The sequence below is a fragment of the Aspergillus fumigatus genome, chromosome 1 (assembly GCF_000002655.1).
Source record: "Aspergillus fumigatus Af293 chromosome 1, whole genome shotgun sequence".
NCBI classification, from domain to species: Eukaryota; Fungi; Ascomycota; class Eurotiomycetes; order Eurotiales; family Aspergillaceae; genus Aspergillus; species Aspergillus fumigatus.
The window spans coordinates 2,355,908-2,369,554 of record NC_007194.1 but is presented as its reverse complement, the minus strand read 5'-3'; the positions used below and the strand labels follow the sequence as shown (position 1 = coordinate 2,369,554).

The window sequence follows — 13,647 nt, the reverse complement described above, 5'->3', positions numbered from 1 at the left end:
TCTCTTATCGCTGCAATGATTAATTGACCATGCGATATGTCGAGGGACCATCGCTTTGCTTTGGTTGACCCAGGCTGGCTTACAGGGGATGGAGTTGCAGAGCTGAGAGGTGTGAGCAGCTCTACCAGTGTCAAAGCAAAGTGGACAATGCGTGAAAGCTCCATGGATTGATTGTCCAGCACCTTGTATCACGATTCCATCGGACTCTATTATAAGGGATGACCCCGTCTAATCATAGATTATGATACGCGACGTGCTTATTTTGCGATCACTGTTACGTCTCGCGTTCCCAATGGGTATACCATATCCCTTCCCCGCTTGTAATCTAGAATGGGCGGGAGCAGGGTTTTCAACATCGGATATTGGCTCGAATTGTGATGATTCGATGCGTCTTATCAGTTGTGTTACCCCCCGGGAAAGAAGTATCCATGCATGCTGGAATTGCGAGCAACCAGCTAGCTCTGGGTAATAAATTACACCTGCCTTGGTGACTTGATTATCAGCACAGGACCTCGGCCTTTCTTTCATAAGGACCACTTGATACGTCTGCAGTGCTCATTGTAGAATTCGTCCTTCGGCATGGGTGTCGAAGCAGATTCCAAACTACCCGATCGGTCCAGCAGTGCGCAGAGCAAGGAAGATGTTGATCCTGAGACCGGCAGCATCCAGGAAGGCGAAGGACTCGACCGTCTAGGGTACAAGCAGGAGCTCCATCGGAACCGCTCCGTTCTCACTTTGCTCTTCCAGACCCTGGCCATTGCTGCCATTCCCTACGGAGAGGGAAGTCCTCTACTCAATGCCATCTACGGCGGGGGTCCTCTGTCGATCTTCGTCGGCTGGATCATGGTCTGTGTTCTCGATGAATGTGTAGCGTTGTCCTTGGCTGAGCTCGCATCTCGCTGGCCGACCTCTGCAGGCCCTTACTATTGGTCGTTTCAGATTTCAAGGAGCTCCAAGACGGTGCTATCGTTTATCAACGGTTGGATCTGGCTGGTCGGCAACTGGACCATCACGCTTTCCGTCAACTTTGGCTTCGCATCGCTGGTCTCGGCCACCGTCTCGATGTACCATCCGGGCTGGGCCGCTACGGACTGGCAGCTCCTGTTAATCTTTTACGCCATCTGCATAGGTTCGTTCTTCATCTGCACGTTTGGCAACCGCTACCTTCCCCAGGTCGACATCGCGTGTGCCACCTTCACCGCACTCACCATCCTCATCAGTCTCATTGCATTGTCCGTCAAGGCCGACGCAGGCAGACACAGCGCGGCCTACGCTTTGGGCCACTACGATGAGAGCCTCTCTGGCTGGGGCGGCTTCACCTTCTTTATCGGACTTTTACCCGCCGCCTACACGTTCTCTGCCATCGGCATGGTCTCCTCCATGGCAGAGGAGTGTGCCCATCCCGCAGTCCACGTGCCCCGGGCCATCAGCCTTTGCGTCCCCGTCGGAGGTCTGGCGGGCATCTTCTTCATCCTCCCCATCTGTTTCACTCTACCTCCACTGAAAGACGTCCTTACGGCCCCCGCCGCCCAGGCCCTTCCCTACATCTTTCACCGGGTCATGGGCAGCCCCGGCGGCGCCCTCGCGCTGACCACCCTCGTCCTCGTCATCACGCTCTTCTGCTCCATCAGTATTACCGTAGCCGCCTCGCGCTCCACCTGGGCCTTCGCCCGCGACGATGCCATTCCGCTCGCCAGCCTCTGGGCCCGCGTCGACCCCCGCCTAGGGGTCCCCGTCTGGTCCCTCCTCCTACTCACCGTCATCCAGATGCTTCTCGGTCTCATCAACCTCGGCAGCTCCAGCGCCTTTACCGCCTTTGTCTCCGTCGGCGTCATCGCTCTCGCCGTCGCCTACGCCATCCCCATCTTCCTCAGCCTCCGGCACGGCCGCACAGAGGTCTCCAAGGCCCTGTGGAACTGTGGGCCCGTCGTCGGTCCCATCGTCAACATCGTGGCCCTGTGCTGGATCGGCTTCGAACTAGTCTTGTTCAGCATGCCGACCGTACTGCCCGTTACGAGGGTCTCGATGAATTATGCGTCCGTCGTCTTTGTGGGTTTCCTGGCCATCGCGGCCGCTTGGTATGCTGTATATGCACGGAAATGTGAGTTTGCTGTCTGCTTCGCGTATCTATGGGACGTTTGCTCATTCGTTGTCCGCTCCCTGTAGCATATAAAGGACCCCCGGAGTCTGATGGACTTTGAAAATATTGGTATCATCCGAATTTCTTAGTCGGGATCAACACTTACGCATGTCTGTCTTTCTTGGTAATTTGTAATCACTTATAACGCCATAGTATTTCCAGATAATTGATTACAATGCGTATTGTACACGCCAACTGGCCTTCCTTTCATTGGTAGGGTAATGCACAGCTCTCCTGCTTGTGGGTAGACTGACAATCACCTTGTGGATAAAATTCATCTACGACCCCCGTCCTATCATGAATTCAGCATATCTGGCTGATAATCCGCACTCCCAAGCAAACTGCTCAGATCCCGTCCGTTGTCTATACTATACCCCCTTCGTCTCCTGGGTACACCTTCATTCGGACCACGCCGGTGCAACGCGACGCTCTCGCTCGGCCGCCGTCGCCGCACGCGCTGATACCCCTTGTCGAGCTCGATCTCGACCACACAGCGAACCTTGAGCGCGCTGATGGCCGGCCATACGCCCCTCTCGCCCTTCAAGATCCAGTATGCCAAATTGTCCTTGCTCGGGTTCTGTAGAAGCTTCGTAAAGTCGCTCAGAGATAGATCGGGAACGAGCGTGAGGTTGGATCCTGGGATTGTCTCTTCGATGAGGAGCCGGCCGATGATTTGAGGCAGGAGACCGAGGTAGTCCAGTTGGCGAAGTCGGTGGCGGAGCTCCGCGACGACCAGGCGCATCAGCGGCCGTGTGATGTTCCATTGGCCTGTCTGATGGCGGTCTAACATGCTCAGGTCCGGGCCCAGGAATGGAATGAGATACGGCCGCGCTTGCGATACGATGAAGTGGTTGACATTGAATAACTCGGCGATGCGGGAAAGTGGTGACTCCCCGTCGCTATAATGGACGTGGCGCCATGACTGAAAGGTGGCGTCCTGAGCGTGTGGCCAGGGGACTATCGACCCTGTTTCATCTTTGCAGTATACCGTGACAGGCTGGTATAACGAACCCGTGGATGCGTTCGAGGCAACTGCCGCCGACCAGATCAACTATAGTGCGTCAGCCAGGTTCACGAAACAAGGTGACTATTCCAATTCCAAAACGGGAGCTCAAAGCTAAGCGTTAAATGTACTTACGACATTCGGCGCGGTCAGGTAATTCAGCAGATTAGGGGTGCCATTCTTGCCTGATGTCGCTATAGTGATGTTCAAAATTCGTTTCGACCGGGCATATGCTTCCTCGAAGGTCAGATCGCCCAGGTTTGCCCGCACACATTCCTCCAGAACCCCAGCGTCGAGAAAGTAGCCTTTTTCAATGTATCGTTTCACCCGGCGGAAAAGCGTACCAAGCCAACCGTCTTTGCTACTGTAAGGCGGTATCTGTGCGTGCTCGCCAGAAAGCTTCTCACTTCGTCGGCGGTCGAAAGCCGTCAAATCGATTCCATCACTATCGAGGAACGACAATAATTCATCCTCTGAGTGGATACCAACCAGAGCCGCAATCAGCGCTCCTGTTCCCGTTCCCGTGATGATTCTGGGCAAAAGACCCTGCAGATGCAGAGCCTTGACCACACCAAGATGGCATACCCCAAATATCGAGCCACCTTGCAGGAGCAGAGTTGTTCTACCGAAAGCTTGGCGCGTATCATGCAGGAGCTCCAGCTTGGCCTGCGAGGTGAACCCACTCTCGTGGACTGGAGCGGTCTGCAGAGCCGCTATGTGCTGGATTGAAAGTGCGACTTGAGTGATATAATCATCAATGAGCAGTTTCGTGCCAGCGTACGCATGTAAGAAGAGTTTCGGGGAGGTGATATTGCCCAGATTGCGCACAAGCCCGGAGCGAAGAAGATTAGCCAATGTCAGGATATCCTCCTCCTCACGAGCAGTCATCAAAGCTTCCACTCGCCCCAGGATCAATCGGTAGTCATAATGTCGACTTGTCGGGTTTTGGCGCCTGCACTACCGTTAGCTACTACCCTTATCAGTCCGGGCAGGCCAGACATGAAAACCAACTTACCATAGATCGGCACTCCGGAGCTCGTCCAGCTCAAAGGCAGCTTCTTCCCACTCCTCAAATGTTTGCGCTGTGGCCAGACGATGTCGCAGCCTAGTTTTAGGCGATTTTGAGAACCACCATGCCAGTAACCTCTGCAGGGCGACCTTGATCAGCACGGCCATTGGAACATCTTTGCGCGGAGGCAAACGAGCATACATGTTTCCAGAATAGCGCGACGTCGAGCACCATGCTAAAGATTGCAGAGAAAAGACCAGAGATGGCTACCCAGGACTCCATCTTTTTTATGGTATACTACGACGAGTGTGCGGTGAGCGTGATGGCGGACGGCGCATGTGGATGTTGTTGCTTTCACATGCTACAAGATGAAGAGGTATGACATATGACGCGGACGGTGTGTCGCAGTCTCATCAGCTCTGCTTCTAGCGACACTCAGATTGGGATTAAATCATTCCGATAAAATAAAAGAAGCCCCAAGACTAAGATTCTGTAGAAGACGAATAGGGGAGAAGTAGTTGTTGTTGCTGTTGGAGGTTCCAGGGATGGAAGATAAAAGAGACTTGAAATCTGTCGGAGCATTGTTGCCATTGCAACTCTCCACCCCATGTGAAATCAACAGCTCCCACGTTAGTTTCAGTATGCGTTCAAGGTCTATAGGTGTCTATTGCAGGAGATTTATATATCTAGCTACACTTTGTGGGTTTTCTGAGCTCTCAGCTCAAGTCGCCCGCAGCGATGCGGGTCCTTGCGACTCTCGGCCCAGCTACGATAGGTCGGATGTAGGTAGAAACGAGTCCAGGGATACGGTTCTTGGGATATATACTCAGTGTGAAACCAGGGTTGATTGGAAGCAAAGGAAACTTGGATTGTTCGTAGAAGCCGGATATTTCCTACATACTATGTTCCCCTGATGAGAAAAGCCATATCCGTGGACACGTAAAGGAGCATTCGAATTCCGTTTTAGTTTTGCATTGATTTTCGCTGTGCTTTTTCCCTAATGCAAGTAGTGCGAAATGAGTTTCTCCAGACATTCTCAACTACCCAGCACGCCGGACGGACCCATAAATCGTCTATTCCTCAACAATGTTGCCCCTCTCCGAAACGTACAGACCGTCAAGGAACTAGATATGTAATCAGCATCAGGACATACGCCGGACGTAACAGGCCGACATTCATACCTTCCGGATATCCTTGTTACGGACTCTGCAGATCTGCTGGATGTCGGCTGCGCTCTGGGAGACGGCCTCCAGGGAGTTACCGGTGAGCTGGAGCTCATCCTTGACGTTGCTGGAGATAGCGACCTCGACACCGGGCTGGGCGGTGACACGACGAACGATCTTCTCACCCAAGAAGTTTCTAACAATCGCAAAGCCCGTCAGCACAACTCTTCAATCAAAAATTGAACACGACAATATCCCGTGTGGCCAAAGGGTCCTCTTCAAGGTGTTGAAGGACGGCTACTTCTCTTTCACCCAGCTTCCTTCAATTGGGGTTATGCGCAGCGTACCTAATCTCAACCTCATACTGGCCAGTCTCGGAGTTCTTCTCAATGTTGACGTTGATGGGAAAGTGAGCGTAGACGTAGCGCATCTTGTACTTGAAGCCCCGGGTGACACCGATGATCAGGTTGTTGATAAGGGTGCGAACGGTACGGAGGGTAGCGACACCCTTGCGGGCGCCGTGGTGCATCTCGATGGAGATGACATTCTTCTCGGGGCGGCCAAAGGTGACGGCAATGTGGGAGAGGTCCTTGACGAGCTTGCCTGATTCGCGTGAAAAGTTCCATGTCAGTGCCGTTGACCCCTAGCGAATGACGGGCCACTCGTCTCGACTGAAATTTCTCTCTACTCGAGAAGAGATTTCTGACCGCAAGAAAGCATTGGGTATTGTGTTCAGCGTACCTCGGGGTCCCTCAACGGTCACAACTCGCGAGCGAATGTGAACCTTCACTAAACGACGTAAAACCCAGGTTAGTCTTTATTCCTCGCAAGGCATTAATCCCAAACAGCGGTCATTCTCGCATCTCCTCCTCTTCAACAGAGACGTAGCGGCGGTCTTTCTTGCAAACAGTTCCTGTAGAAGACAAACTAGCGCGACAACTTCCCAGCACACCCCCAGAGCACCGCTACTTGTCTTCCATTCTGCCCCGGCGCCTTTTCTTCCAATGACCTCAAACAACAAGGGACAAATCGCTTTCTCACCATTCTCGGGAATTGGCAGCCGTTCCTCGGAGTAAATGTACCGCATCTTGACTGCGTGGGCTGTGGAATGTCCGAGGGGAGAATTGTCGATGTCGTTCGTGCGGTCGGTCGTCGAAAGGATCGAAATTCAACGGAGACGGCCTGGTCTTGGTGGAGCGAAAATCGAGGGTGGGCGGGTTGTGCGTCGCTTAACGACCATTCCGGCTTAGCGCGTTTTCTAGGGCTCTGCCAGCGGCGGACATCCTTTACTCCCTATCAACCTCTCTCTCTGGCCTAGGCTAAGGTGACCTTTTGATCATTATTACGGGCATGTTAGATAGCCACTGTCATCATTGATAATGAATGCTCACTCCATTTGGTTTTAATTAGAAATTCCAGTGCTACCTCCTTATGTCGTCGATGGATGTCTCTAAACTGGCGCCTGAGGCATCAACAGGACATTCTTATAAGAGCCGCGCGAATATCATGGGACAGTGAGGAAAGGAATTCGAAGTGTTCGCTTCTTAAATTAGGATTCAATGACTTGCTTCCCTGTCTATTGCGAAGAGATCATGCCTTAAACACCTAGAGAAGTCGTGAGAAGAGAAGAAACCAGCGACCCAGTTGCCCAAACACCTGACCAAACTCCATGCTGTACTGTATCCCCATCATACATGTCACGACGTTGCCATCACTCAGCCTGCTTCGTTTGGTCCTTACGATTGACCTCTTGTATCCATTTCCCACCCAAGTTCTTCAGCGTCGAGGCAAGCTCGTCCTTCTCATCAAGTGCGGTCACGTCGTCACCACCGCCTATACTCTTTCCATTGACGAGTACGTTTGGTACAGTACGTCGGCCGGTGTTCTTTGCCAAGAGCGATTGAAGTTGCTGTCCCATTGCATGTTGATCGAGTTCGACCACATGCGGCGCAGGCACTATATTGTATTTCTCAAGGAGGATAGTTTTTGCCCTCTTACTATATGGGCAGTAGGATTTGGAGAAAATAACGACTGCACAGTAGAGCATGAAGTGTCAGTGACCCTCTTATAGATAACAGATATCGGTCTTTGGGGACATAACGTACTGGGCGATCTCTTAAGAATGGCATTGAGCTCATTCTTAACTTCTAGGTCATCCTCAGAAGATGCAAGGGCAGACTCTTGCTTTTGCGAGTCCTGACCCCTGTTCTTTGGTACCGTCATCTTGGTACGTCCTGCAATTGGGATCTCTTCCATCTCTTCACTGGCGCCTTTGGGGGTGGTCGCCTTGACTCCATCCGCTTCCTGCACTACAGGTTTGGCATTCTCCTCGACAGGCTTTGGAGGGGCGGGTTTCTGGGGCTGTACATTCTGTTTCGATGCAGCTTCTTTTGCTTCTCTATGGGCGTCTATAGCCGCGACGGTAGATCGATAGAATCTCTGATTTTGTATTGTTCCGGCGTCGCCCTAGCATTCGCAAGCTATCAGTTACTGTATGCTTAGTTCTCGCAGGGTAGGGTGGTGGTACCGAATAGTAGAAGATGGTGACCATCAACACCACCGCGGCTATAAGCAGAAGCCGGATCCGCCGCTGAGACAACATCGCGTGTGATGTTCTGCTTGACCTCCCCGGTCAGAGATAGCAACTGGCCGGCGCTAACAATCTGGTTGTTGTATCTTTCTTTGACAGCGACTGTAATTCTCTTGCGTCTAGCACAAAATTCGTATGTAGAGTGTGATCACACTCGTTCCAGCTCCGAAGTAATGGAGAACCAGGGGTAGCTTCTGTACATTGACCACGGCAATCAATCCCCGCGCAAAGGGGCAGACCAGAGGGAAATCAGATGTCCTGACTATGTTCTTAGCTATCCCAACTCTCAGGTCCCCTTGGAACTGAAGCAAATTGACTAACTTGTGATATATGGTCAATTTGCCATGAGAAAGGCGGCGAAATCGTTCGTTGGAATTAGGTGCAATGTAACTTAGCTCGCGATTCAAATTACGTCACGGTAAGTACTCATACATTAGGTACCTTTCCGAGGGTTAAATTATACTAATTCAACGCAACAGATTAGCTTCCTTCTGTCTACCATTTTGATCTGAAAAAGTTTCAATGCCGTTGTTTGCTGTTCATTCATTAAAACTACATTAAAAGCTCGGCTATCTATGCTATAATGGGTATTCTCGGAGTAACAAATAACAAGCAGAACAAGACTATTGGTATCATAATTTGAGGAAGAGTGAAAGCCATAACTTTCGATGACGACGTGCAAAAATGTCCCGATATTGAGAACAAGATTCATGTTGGGACCAGATTCAAGGGTGTGGAGGTTGTAGCAAGATGACAGCCGCAGACCTGCAGTGGCGTCATAGTAAAACAAAAAGTGAGGATAGGAATCTCTCAGCTGAATGGCTGAGGGTAGATAGGCGTGTGCGTTTGTAGCTGTGATAAGAAAGGTGTATAGCGAGTGCTTAGGTGTGCAAAATCATGTTGGCAATGCGAAACCCGGACGCGGTCCCACTGTCCCTCGTCGCCTGCCCTGGACCACAGTCATCCAGTCCTCCCATTCTTTGGCGATCTCCATCAGCACATTACCCATGACTGTGGCAGAAGCCATTAATCCGTGACCTTCGCCCTCGAGGACTCGAACTTCGCAACGTCGCATGCCTTTACCCAACCAACGGACATTGTCGACTGGAACACGAGTATCTCGACTTCCATGGTGGATGACAACATTGCGAGTAATGTCCACATAGCGGAATCCAATCGTTTGGCGGCGTTCTAGGCAGACTAAAAGATCAACTGCCGGGTTTGCGTTCGTGGTGGCCAGTTCCCATATCTTGTGCGTCAGCCTATTATCATAGTCGCTCTGGCGTTCGCGTTCTTCGGATGAGACTATGGCTGTCTGACTCGTGGTGACTTCGACCTGCTTGACATCTGTTCTTTGAGAGAGGACCGGCACCTTCAAATCCTGGAGTGCTTTGATATCACCCCCCTGTTGATGTATTTTGGACTGAGCCCTCCCAGGCCCTTTTGGCTCCGTCGCCACTGCAGGGGACATATCTTTTGAAGTTGTCTTACGTCGCGTGCGGCGAGGAGCTTTCGGCAAACTGGATGTGAGACTAGCGCTCGCGGCACTCATGAAACTCGAGTTGGCGACCTTCAGAAATGATGCAGGCAAGGCTCGCAAAATCCTTTGGGAATACGGAACAGCATTGGTAGGCACCGGTTCTTTATGTGGCCCTATGCTCGACAATTGAGACGGTGGGATCCAAGGAGCCAAAAGGTGGATACGGCCGCGGATATGTTGCGGAATCCTCAACGCCGTTGCCAGCGCATAAATCGCTCCAGCAGAATGAGCCAGTATCGAAAATTTGTTGACTTTGAGGTGATTACACACGATTGCAACATCATCTATCCTTGGTCAGTAAAAAAATAATAAAAAAAATAAAAAATAAAATAAAAAATAAAAAATTGGGGGGGTGGAAGAGCCGAAGGCAGGTGGGTATCCTCTTACCAGGCCAGCTGAGAGGATTTGCTGCCTCCTCTGTATAAGGTGCGCTTTCGCCTACTCCGGGGCGATCCAAGGTCACTAGTCGGAGATTGAGAGACCGCGCCAACTCGTCGTAAAACGCCATCAGATACCTGGTCAGGCCCATACCGAGGCAGCACAACACAACGTGGCCCTTTGGATCTCCAACTTCAGAAAATGCTATGGCGCGACCAGTTGTTGGGTGGGGAACTTTTTGAGTAAGTCTGGGCGATGAGATATACTCTAAGACCGCGAGGTCTATTGAGTCAGCACTCGACGGTCGTTCGTCGCTGACCGAAGCATGGACTGGAGACGCAGGCCCGGATGGGGCACGTTTGTGGTGTCGCTTCTGGGCCGAAGACTCCAGTGACCGTCGGGAGCGGAGTTTATCATTCTGATCTGGCTTATCGAATGATTGCCTAAGCAGTGGCAAGTTGGGAGTTTTGGATGTAAGCGGGGAGTCACTTCGCGTTGTTGTTCTGCTCTTCCCGGTCATTACGGCCGGCGCCGGAGCACTCTCATCGAACACGGCAGCTCCATTTGCATCTGCATATTCTCGCGGCGCTGGGTGATGACTTGTGAGGCTTGATGTCCTAAGGGCCTGACTTTGCCAAGTTGAGGAATCCTTTATACGCTTGTCTGGGCTGTTGCTTGTTTCCAACTCAGTTTTTATTCTATGCTGCTGATCCTTCAATTCTTGGATTCTCCTCGTAACCTGTTCAGCTTCGTTGCCCGCTTCGCCGGGGCTGGACTCAACTTTCGTATCCCTGCTCGCGGTGGATGAATACCTGGTATGACGAGTGGATCGGCGCTTCCTCGGACTGGAAGAGAAACTGTGACGCAACGAGGACTCGCGCGCAGGAATGGCCCTTCCACTCCCAATGCCACCAGGTGTGCTGCTTACACTCCCTCGAGCGCTGTGCGATGACTGGCGTTCTCTGCTAGGCGGGGCACTGGCCGCAATATCACTATGGATGTCCTTGGAGATATGATCCAGTCGCGCCTCCTCGGCAACGTCAGCCATAGAATGCATAGAGCGCAAGCTGGTCCTATTGCGGGGAATGTTATGCCTTAGGCTGTCGTTGTAACTACTCGTTTTCCGTAGACGATCTGTCTGCTTTTCCATATCGTTCATGAATTCACGCGAGGATCTCTTCAGCAGTCCAAGCTGGCTTTTTAGACTCTTTCGGCCCGCAGAAGCCGTAGATGCGATACTAGGTGCTGTGGAGACTCGAGGGCCGGGCTCGGCTGTGATCGTACCGAATGCGCCGTCCTCGCACGCGGCTTTGGCCGATGTGTATGAGCTCCTGGAAGCGGGTCGCGGGGATGAGAGAGAAGGGCCGAAAGTACTTTTCGTTTTTGGAGACGGAGGTGCCCTGGCCATGCGAATGACCGGAGCAGCCGCTGCATCGTCCGGATGTAAAAACGGGCTATGCGTCTCGTTCTCTAAATGTGGTTGCGTTCCGTAGCTTACTCCGAAGCCATGATCGCCTGATGTGTGCTGCGTAGGAGGTTGTGGCTCCGATGGGAAGAATACTGAAAATATGGGCGAAGATGGATCCGTATCTAGGTCGAGGCGCGGAACGTTGTCGAAATGAGATTGTAGGGGAACAGAGATAGTAGAGAGGGACGAGATTAAAGACGTAATAACTTCCGGGGATGTTTGGTCATCTGACTCTCGACTTGTGGAATGTGAGCGAGATTTGCGACGTCGTGCGAGCAGGGAGGAAGACGCTGGTTGTAAAGGGGCATGCGCCGTGGGCGCAGGAAAGTCTTCCATTGCGCCCATCTTCTCCTCTGTTTCCCTTGACTCTGAACTCCTCTCCTTGTTTTCGGATTTCGGTATTGAGAAAAGGAATTTGTTTTGGACCTGGGTTTCTTAGAATCCCCGGGATTCCAGGAACCCCTCCAGCCAGATTCGGAAGAAGAGTTGCAAGTCACCGGCAATTGATGCAAAAGAGCGGGGTGAAATCTCGCATTATCCTGCAGAAGTAACTGATAAGACTGGCTCAACGGTTGAATTCTAAATCCAGAACAAAAAATTGATGCATGTGCGAGTTGGACCGATTGGTAAGGATCCAGGGCGATCGTATCAAGCCCCCTGCGGCTTGCGAACCCCTTGCAGGAAGTTCGGTATCTGGAATAGAAAAACAAGAAGGGATGGGAAGGAGTCTTGAATGGGTCGTCGCTGGAAGTTGAAATTATGATTATGATTGATTATGATTATGATTATGTATTCAGCAGAAATTGGGGTCTCTAGGAAAAGTATTTAAGGAGAGTATCCAGTTGACAAGCGCTGCCAGAAGGTTTAAAGAAGGGAGGGGCAGTGATGAAAGTTAACGATTATTATTTAGTGGATAGACCATATAGTGGTCTAAGAAAGGGAGAAAGAAGGGGAAAGGAATAAGAAGGCCATTATACTAGTAAGTATATTGATTACCTTAGAAGTAGTGAGAACCGGAGTATTTCCTTACTTAGATAGTCTACCTATTAATTGATTGAGACTGATAAAGAGGGCAATGGCAAACCAACTTGAAAGGAATGATTACTGAGAGAGGTCGGTCTGAAAGGAATGATACTTACGGAGTAGTAGTATATCGACGAACAATCCATTGTCCAGAACACATTGATTCTTTACCTGTTCTTGAAGTTTTGAATTAGGAAATGTTTTAGTTTTTTGAGATGTCTTTATTTATTATAATTGTTCAAGGAGACTGACTAGGTCATGCTTAGTTCCCTTCACGGACACGAGAAATTCCACGATTTATGGCCGAATGAGTAACAGTTCCGAGACTTCTCCATAGAGTTCGCAGATCCAAATTTCATGAGGTACCAATCGGGCCACCGAAACACCTTGCTTACTCAATGTTCAATACAACCCATCAATTCAGCTTGGATAAGTAGGCTTCGATTCATAGGCTCTGATCTGGTGATCTGGGCCTTTGAAGCACGTTTGTCCATCATACTGAGATCCTCGAACCCTCGCCTGTCCCTCTCAGGAGCTCAAAAAGGTTCATCGAAATAACGATAAATACTCTGTGGTTTATTCTACAGAGAACTAGGCAAGAGGCTGAGTGTGGAAAGTGGAAGACCCATTTCTAGTAATCTCTGTCGCCTTCCCGTTACCCAGTCACTATGGTTGCGGAACAGATGGATAACGCTGGGATATAATATTGTCTCTCGAAGAGGCAACTGACAAGATGTCAATGTAGATGCTTCTTTCCTACCCTTTCTGTGTGGTACAGGGACGTGCCGTACTAGTCCACCTAGACAAGCTGACAAACTCGACATTTTTCGAATGACTAGGTAGTGATGCAAGGGAAATAAACCAATTGACAGACGAGGATGGGATGCCTGTCGGCTGTCATGCCTTATTATTTATGTGAGGGTGATCCTCCGTTCTAGAGCACGCAATGTATGGTATCCTTGCAATCCTGGCATAACATCAGCAAGGTATTTCTCAAGTATTGAAACAGGAACCACTTGATATAGTATGCAGCATTACCACAAGGAGATCGAGGATATGTTGGCGGGTGCTAGACAAGCGATCTGACGCTTTTCCCTTCGCTGTACTGTTTCAACAATTGTTTTTGTGGCAATACCCTTAATAACTTGCAAGCGATGGAATATATATAATATAGCTTTCGTGTGCAAATTAGGCCCATGAGCTATGATTTACCATAGACTCCGGATCGCTTCTCGCATTCCAGAAGTGCTAGCTCCACTGCGAAAAAACTTCGCCTGACTGATATATACTTCGTGAAACATTTACATATTGCTGGTAGACTATAATGCAGGTG

The 13,647-nt window shown here is 50.6% G+C and overlaps 5 protein-coding genes across 5 annotated transcripts; 1 reads left to right on the top strand and 4 right to left on the bottom strand.

The window, feature by feature from the left end:
• Window positions 1-8: 8 nt before the first annotated feature.
• On the top strand, window positions 9-2,166 carry AFUA_1G09120 (putative amino acid permease; the record flags this gene model as incomplete). Its single annotated transcript, XM_747186.2, has 1 exon — window positions 9-2,166. The coding sequence occupies exon 1, from the start codon at window positions 580-582 to the stop codon at window positions 2,164-2,166; it is 1,587 nt and encodes a 528-aa protein (XP_752279.1). The 5' UTR covers window positions 9-579.
• Window position 2,167: 1 nt separating this feature from the next.
• Window positions 2,168-4,685, bottom strand: AFUA_1G09110 (triacylglycerol lipase family protein). The gene is made up of 4 exons (XM_077803877.1): window positions 4,354-4,685; window positions 4,159-4,289; window positions 3,279-4,095; window positions 2,168-3,191 (listed from the first exon to the last, which is right to left on the bottom strand). The coding sequence occupies exons 1-4, from the start codon at window positions 4,432-4,434 to the stop codon at window positions 2,436-2,438; spliced, it is 1,785 nt and encodes a 594-aa protein (XP_077660048.1). The 5' UTR covers window positions 4,435-4,685; the 3' UTR covers window positions 2,168-2,435.
• Window positions 4,686-4,927: 242 nt separating this feature from the next.
• On the bottom strand, window positions 4,928-6,507 carry AFUA_1G09100 (60S ribosomal protein uL6). The gene is made up of 5 exons (XM_747184.2): window positions 6,357-6,507; window positions 6,057-6,104; window positions 5,663-5,918; window positions 5,334-5,511; window positions 4,928-5,276 (listed from the first exon to the last, which is right to left on the bottom strand). The coding sequence occupies exons 1-5, from the start codon at window positions 6,400-6,402 to the stop codon at window positions 5,226-5,228; spliced, it is 579 nt and encodes a 192-aa protein (XP_752277.1). The 5' UTR covers window positions 6,403-6,507; the 3' UTR covers window positions 4,928-5,225.
• A 93-nt stretch (window positions 6,508-6,600) lies between these two features.
• AFUA_1G09090 (glutaredoxin) lies at window positions 6,601-8,273 on the bottom strand. The gene is made up of 4 exons (XM_077803876.1): window positions 8,227-8,273; window positions 7,843-8,163; window positions 7,421-7,781; window positions 6,601-7,346 (listed from the first exon to the last, which is right to left on the bottom strand). Exons 2-4 carry the CDS (start codon window positions 7,915-7,917, stop codon window positions 7,027-7,029), a joined length of 756 nt encoding a protein of 251 aa, XP_077660047.1. The 5' UTR covers window positions 7,918-8,163; window positions 8,227-8,273; the 3' UTR covers window positions 6,601-7,026.
• Window positions 8,274-8,425: 152 nt separating this feature from the next.
• AFUA_1G09080 (alpha/beta fold hydrolase) lies at window positions 8,426-12,261 on the bottom strand. Its single transcript, XM_747182.2, has 2 exons — window positions 9,833-12,261; window positions 8,426-9,729 (listed from the first exon to the last, which is right to left on the bottom strand). The coding sequence occupies exons 1-2, from the start codon at window positions 11,634-11,636 to the stop codon at window positions 8,801-8,803; spliced, it is 2,733 nt and encodes a 910-aa protein (XP_752275.2). The 5' UTR covers window positions 11,637-12,261; the 3' UTR covers window positions 8,426-8,800.
• Between the last annotated feature and the right edge of the window lie 1,386 nt (window positions 12,262-13,647).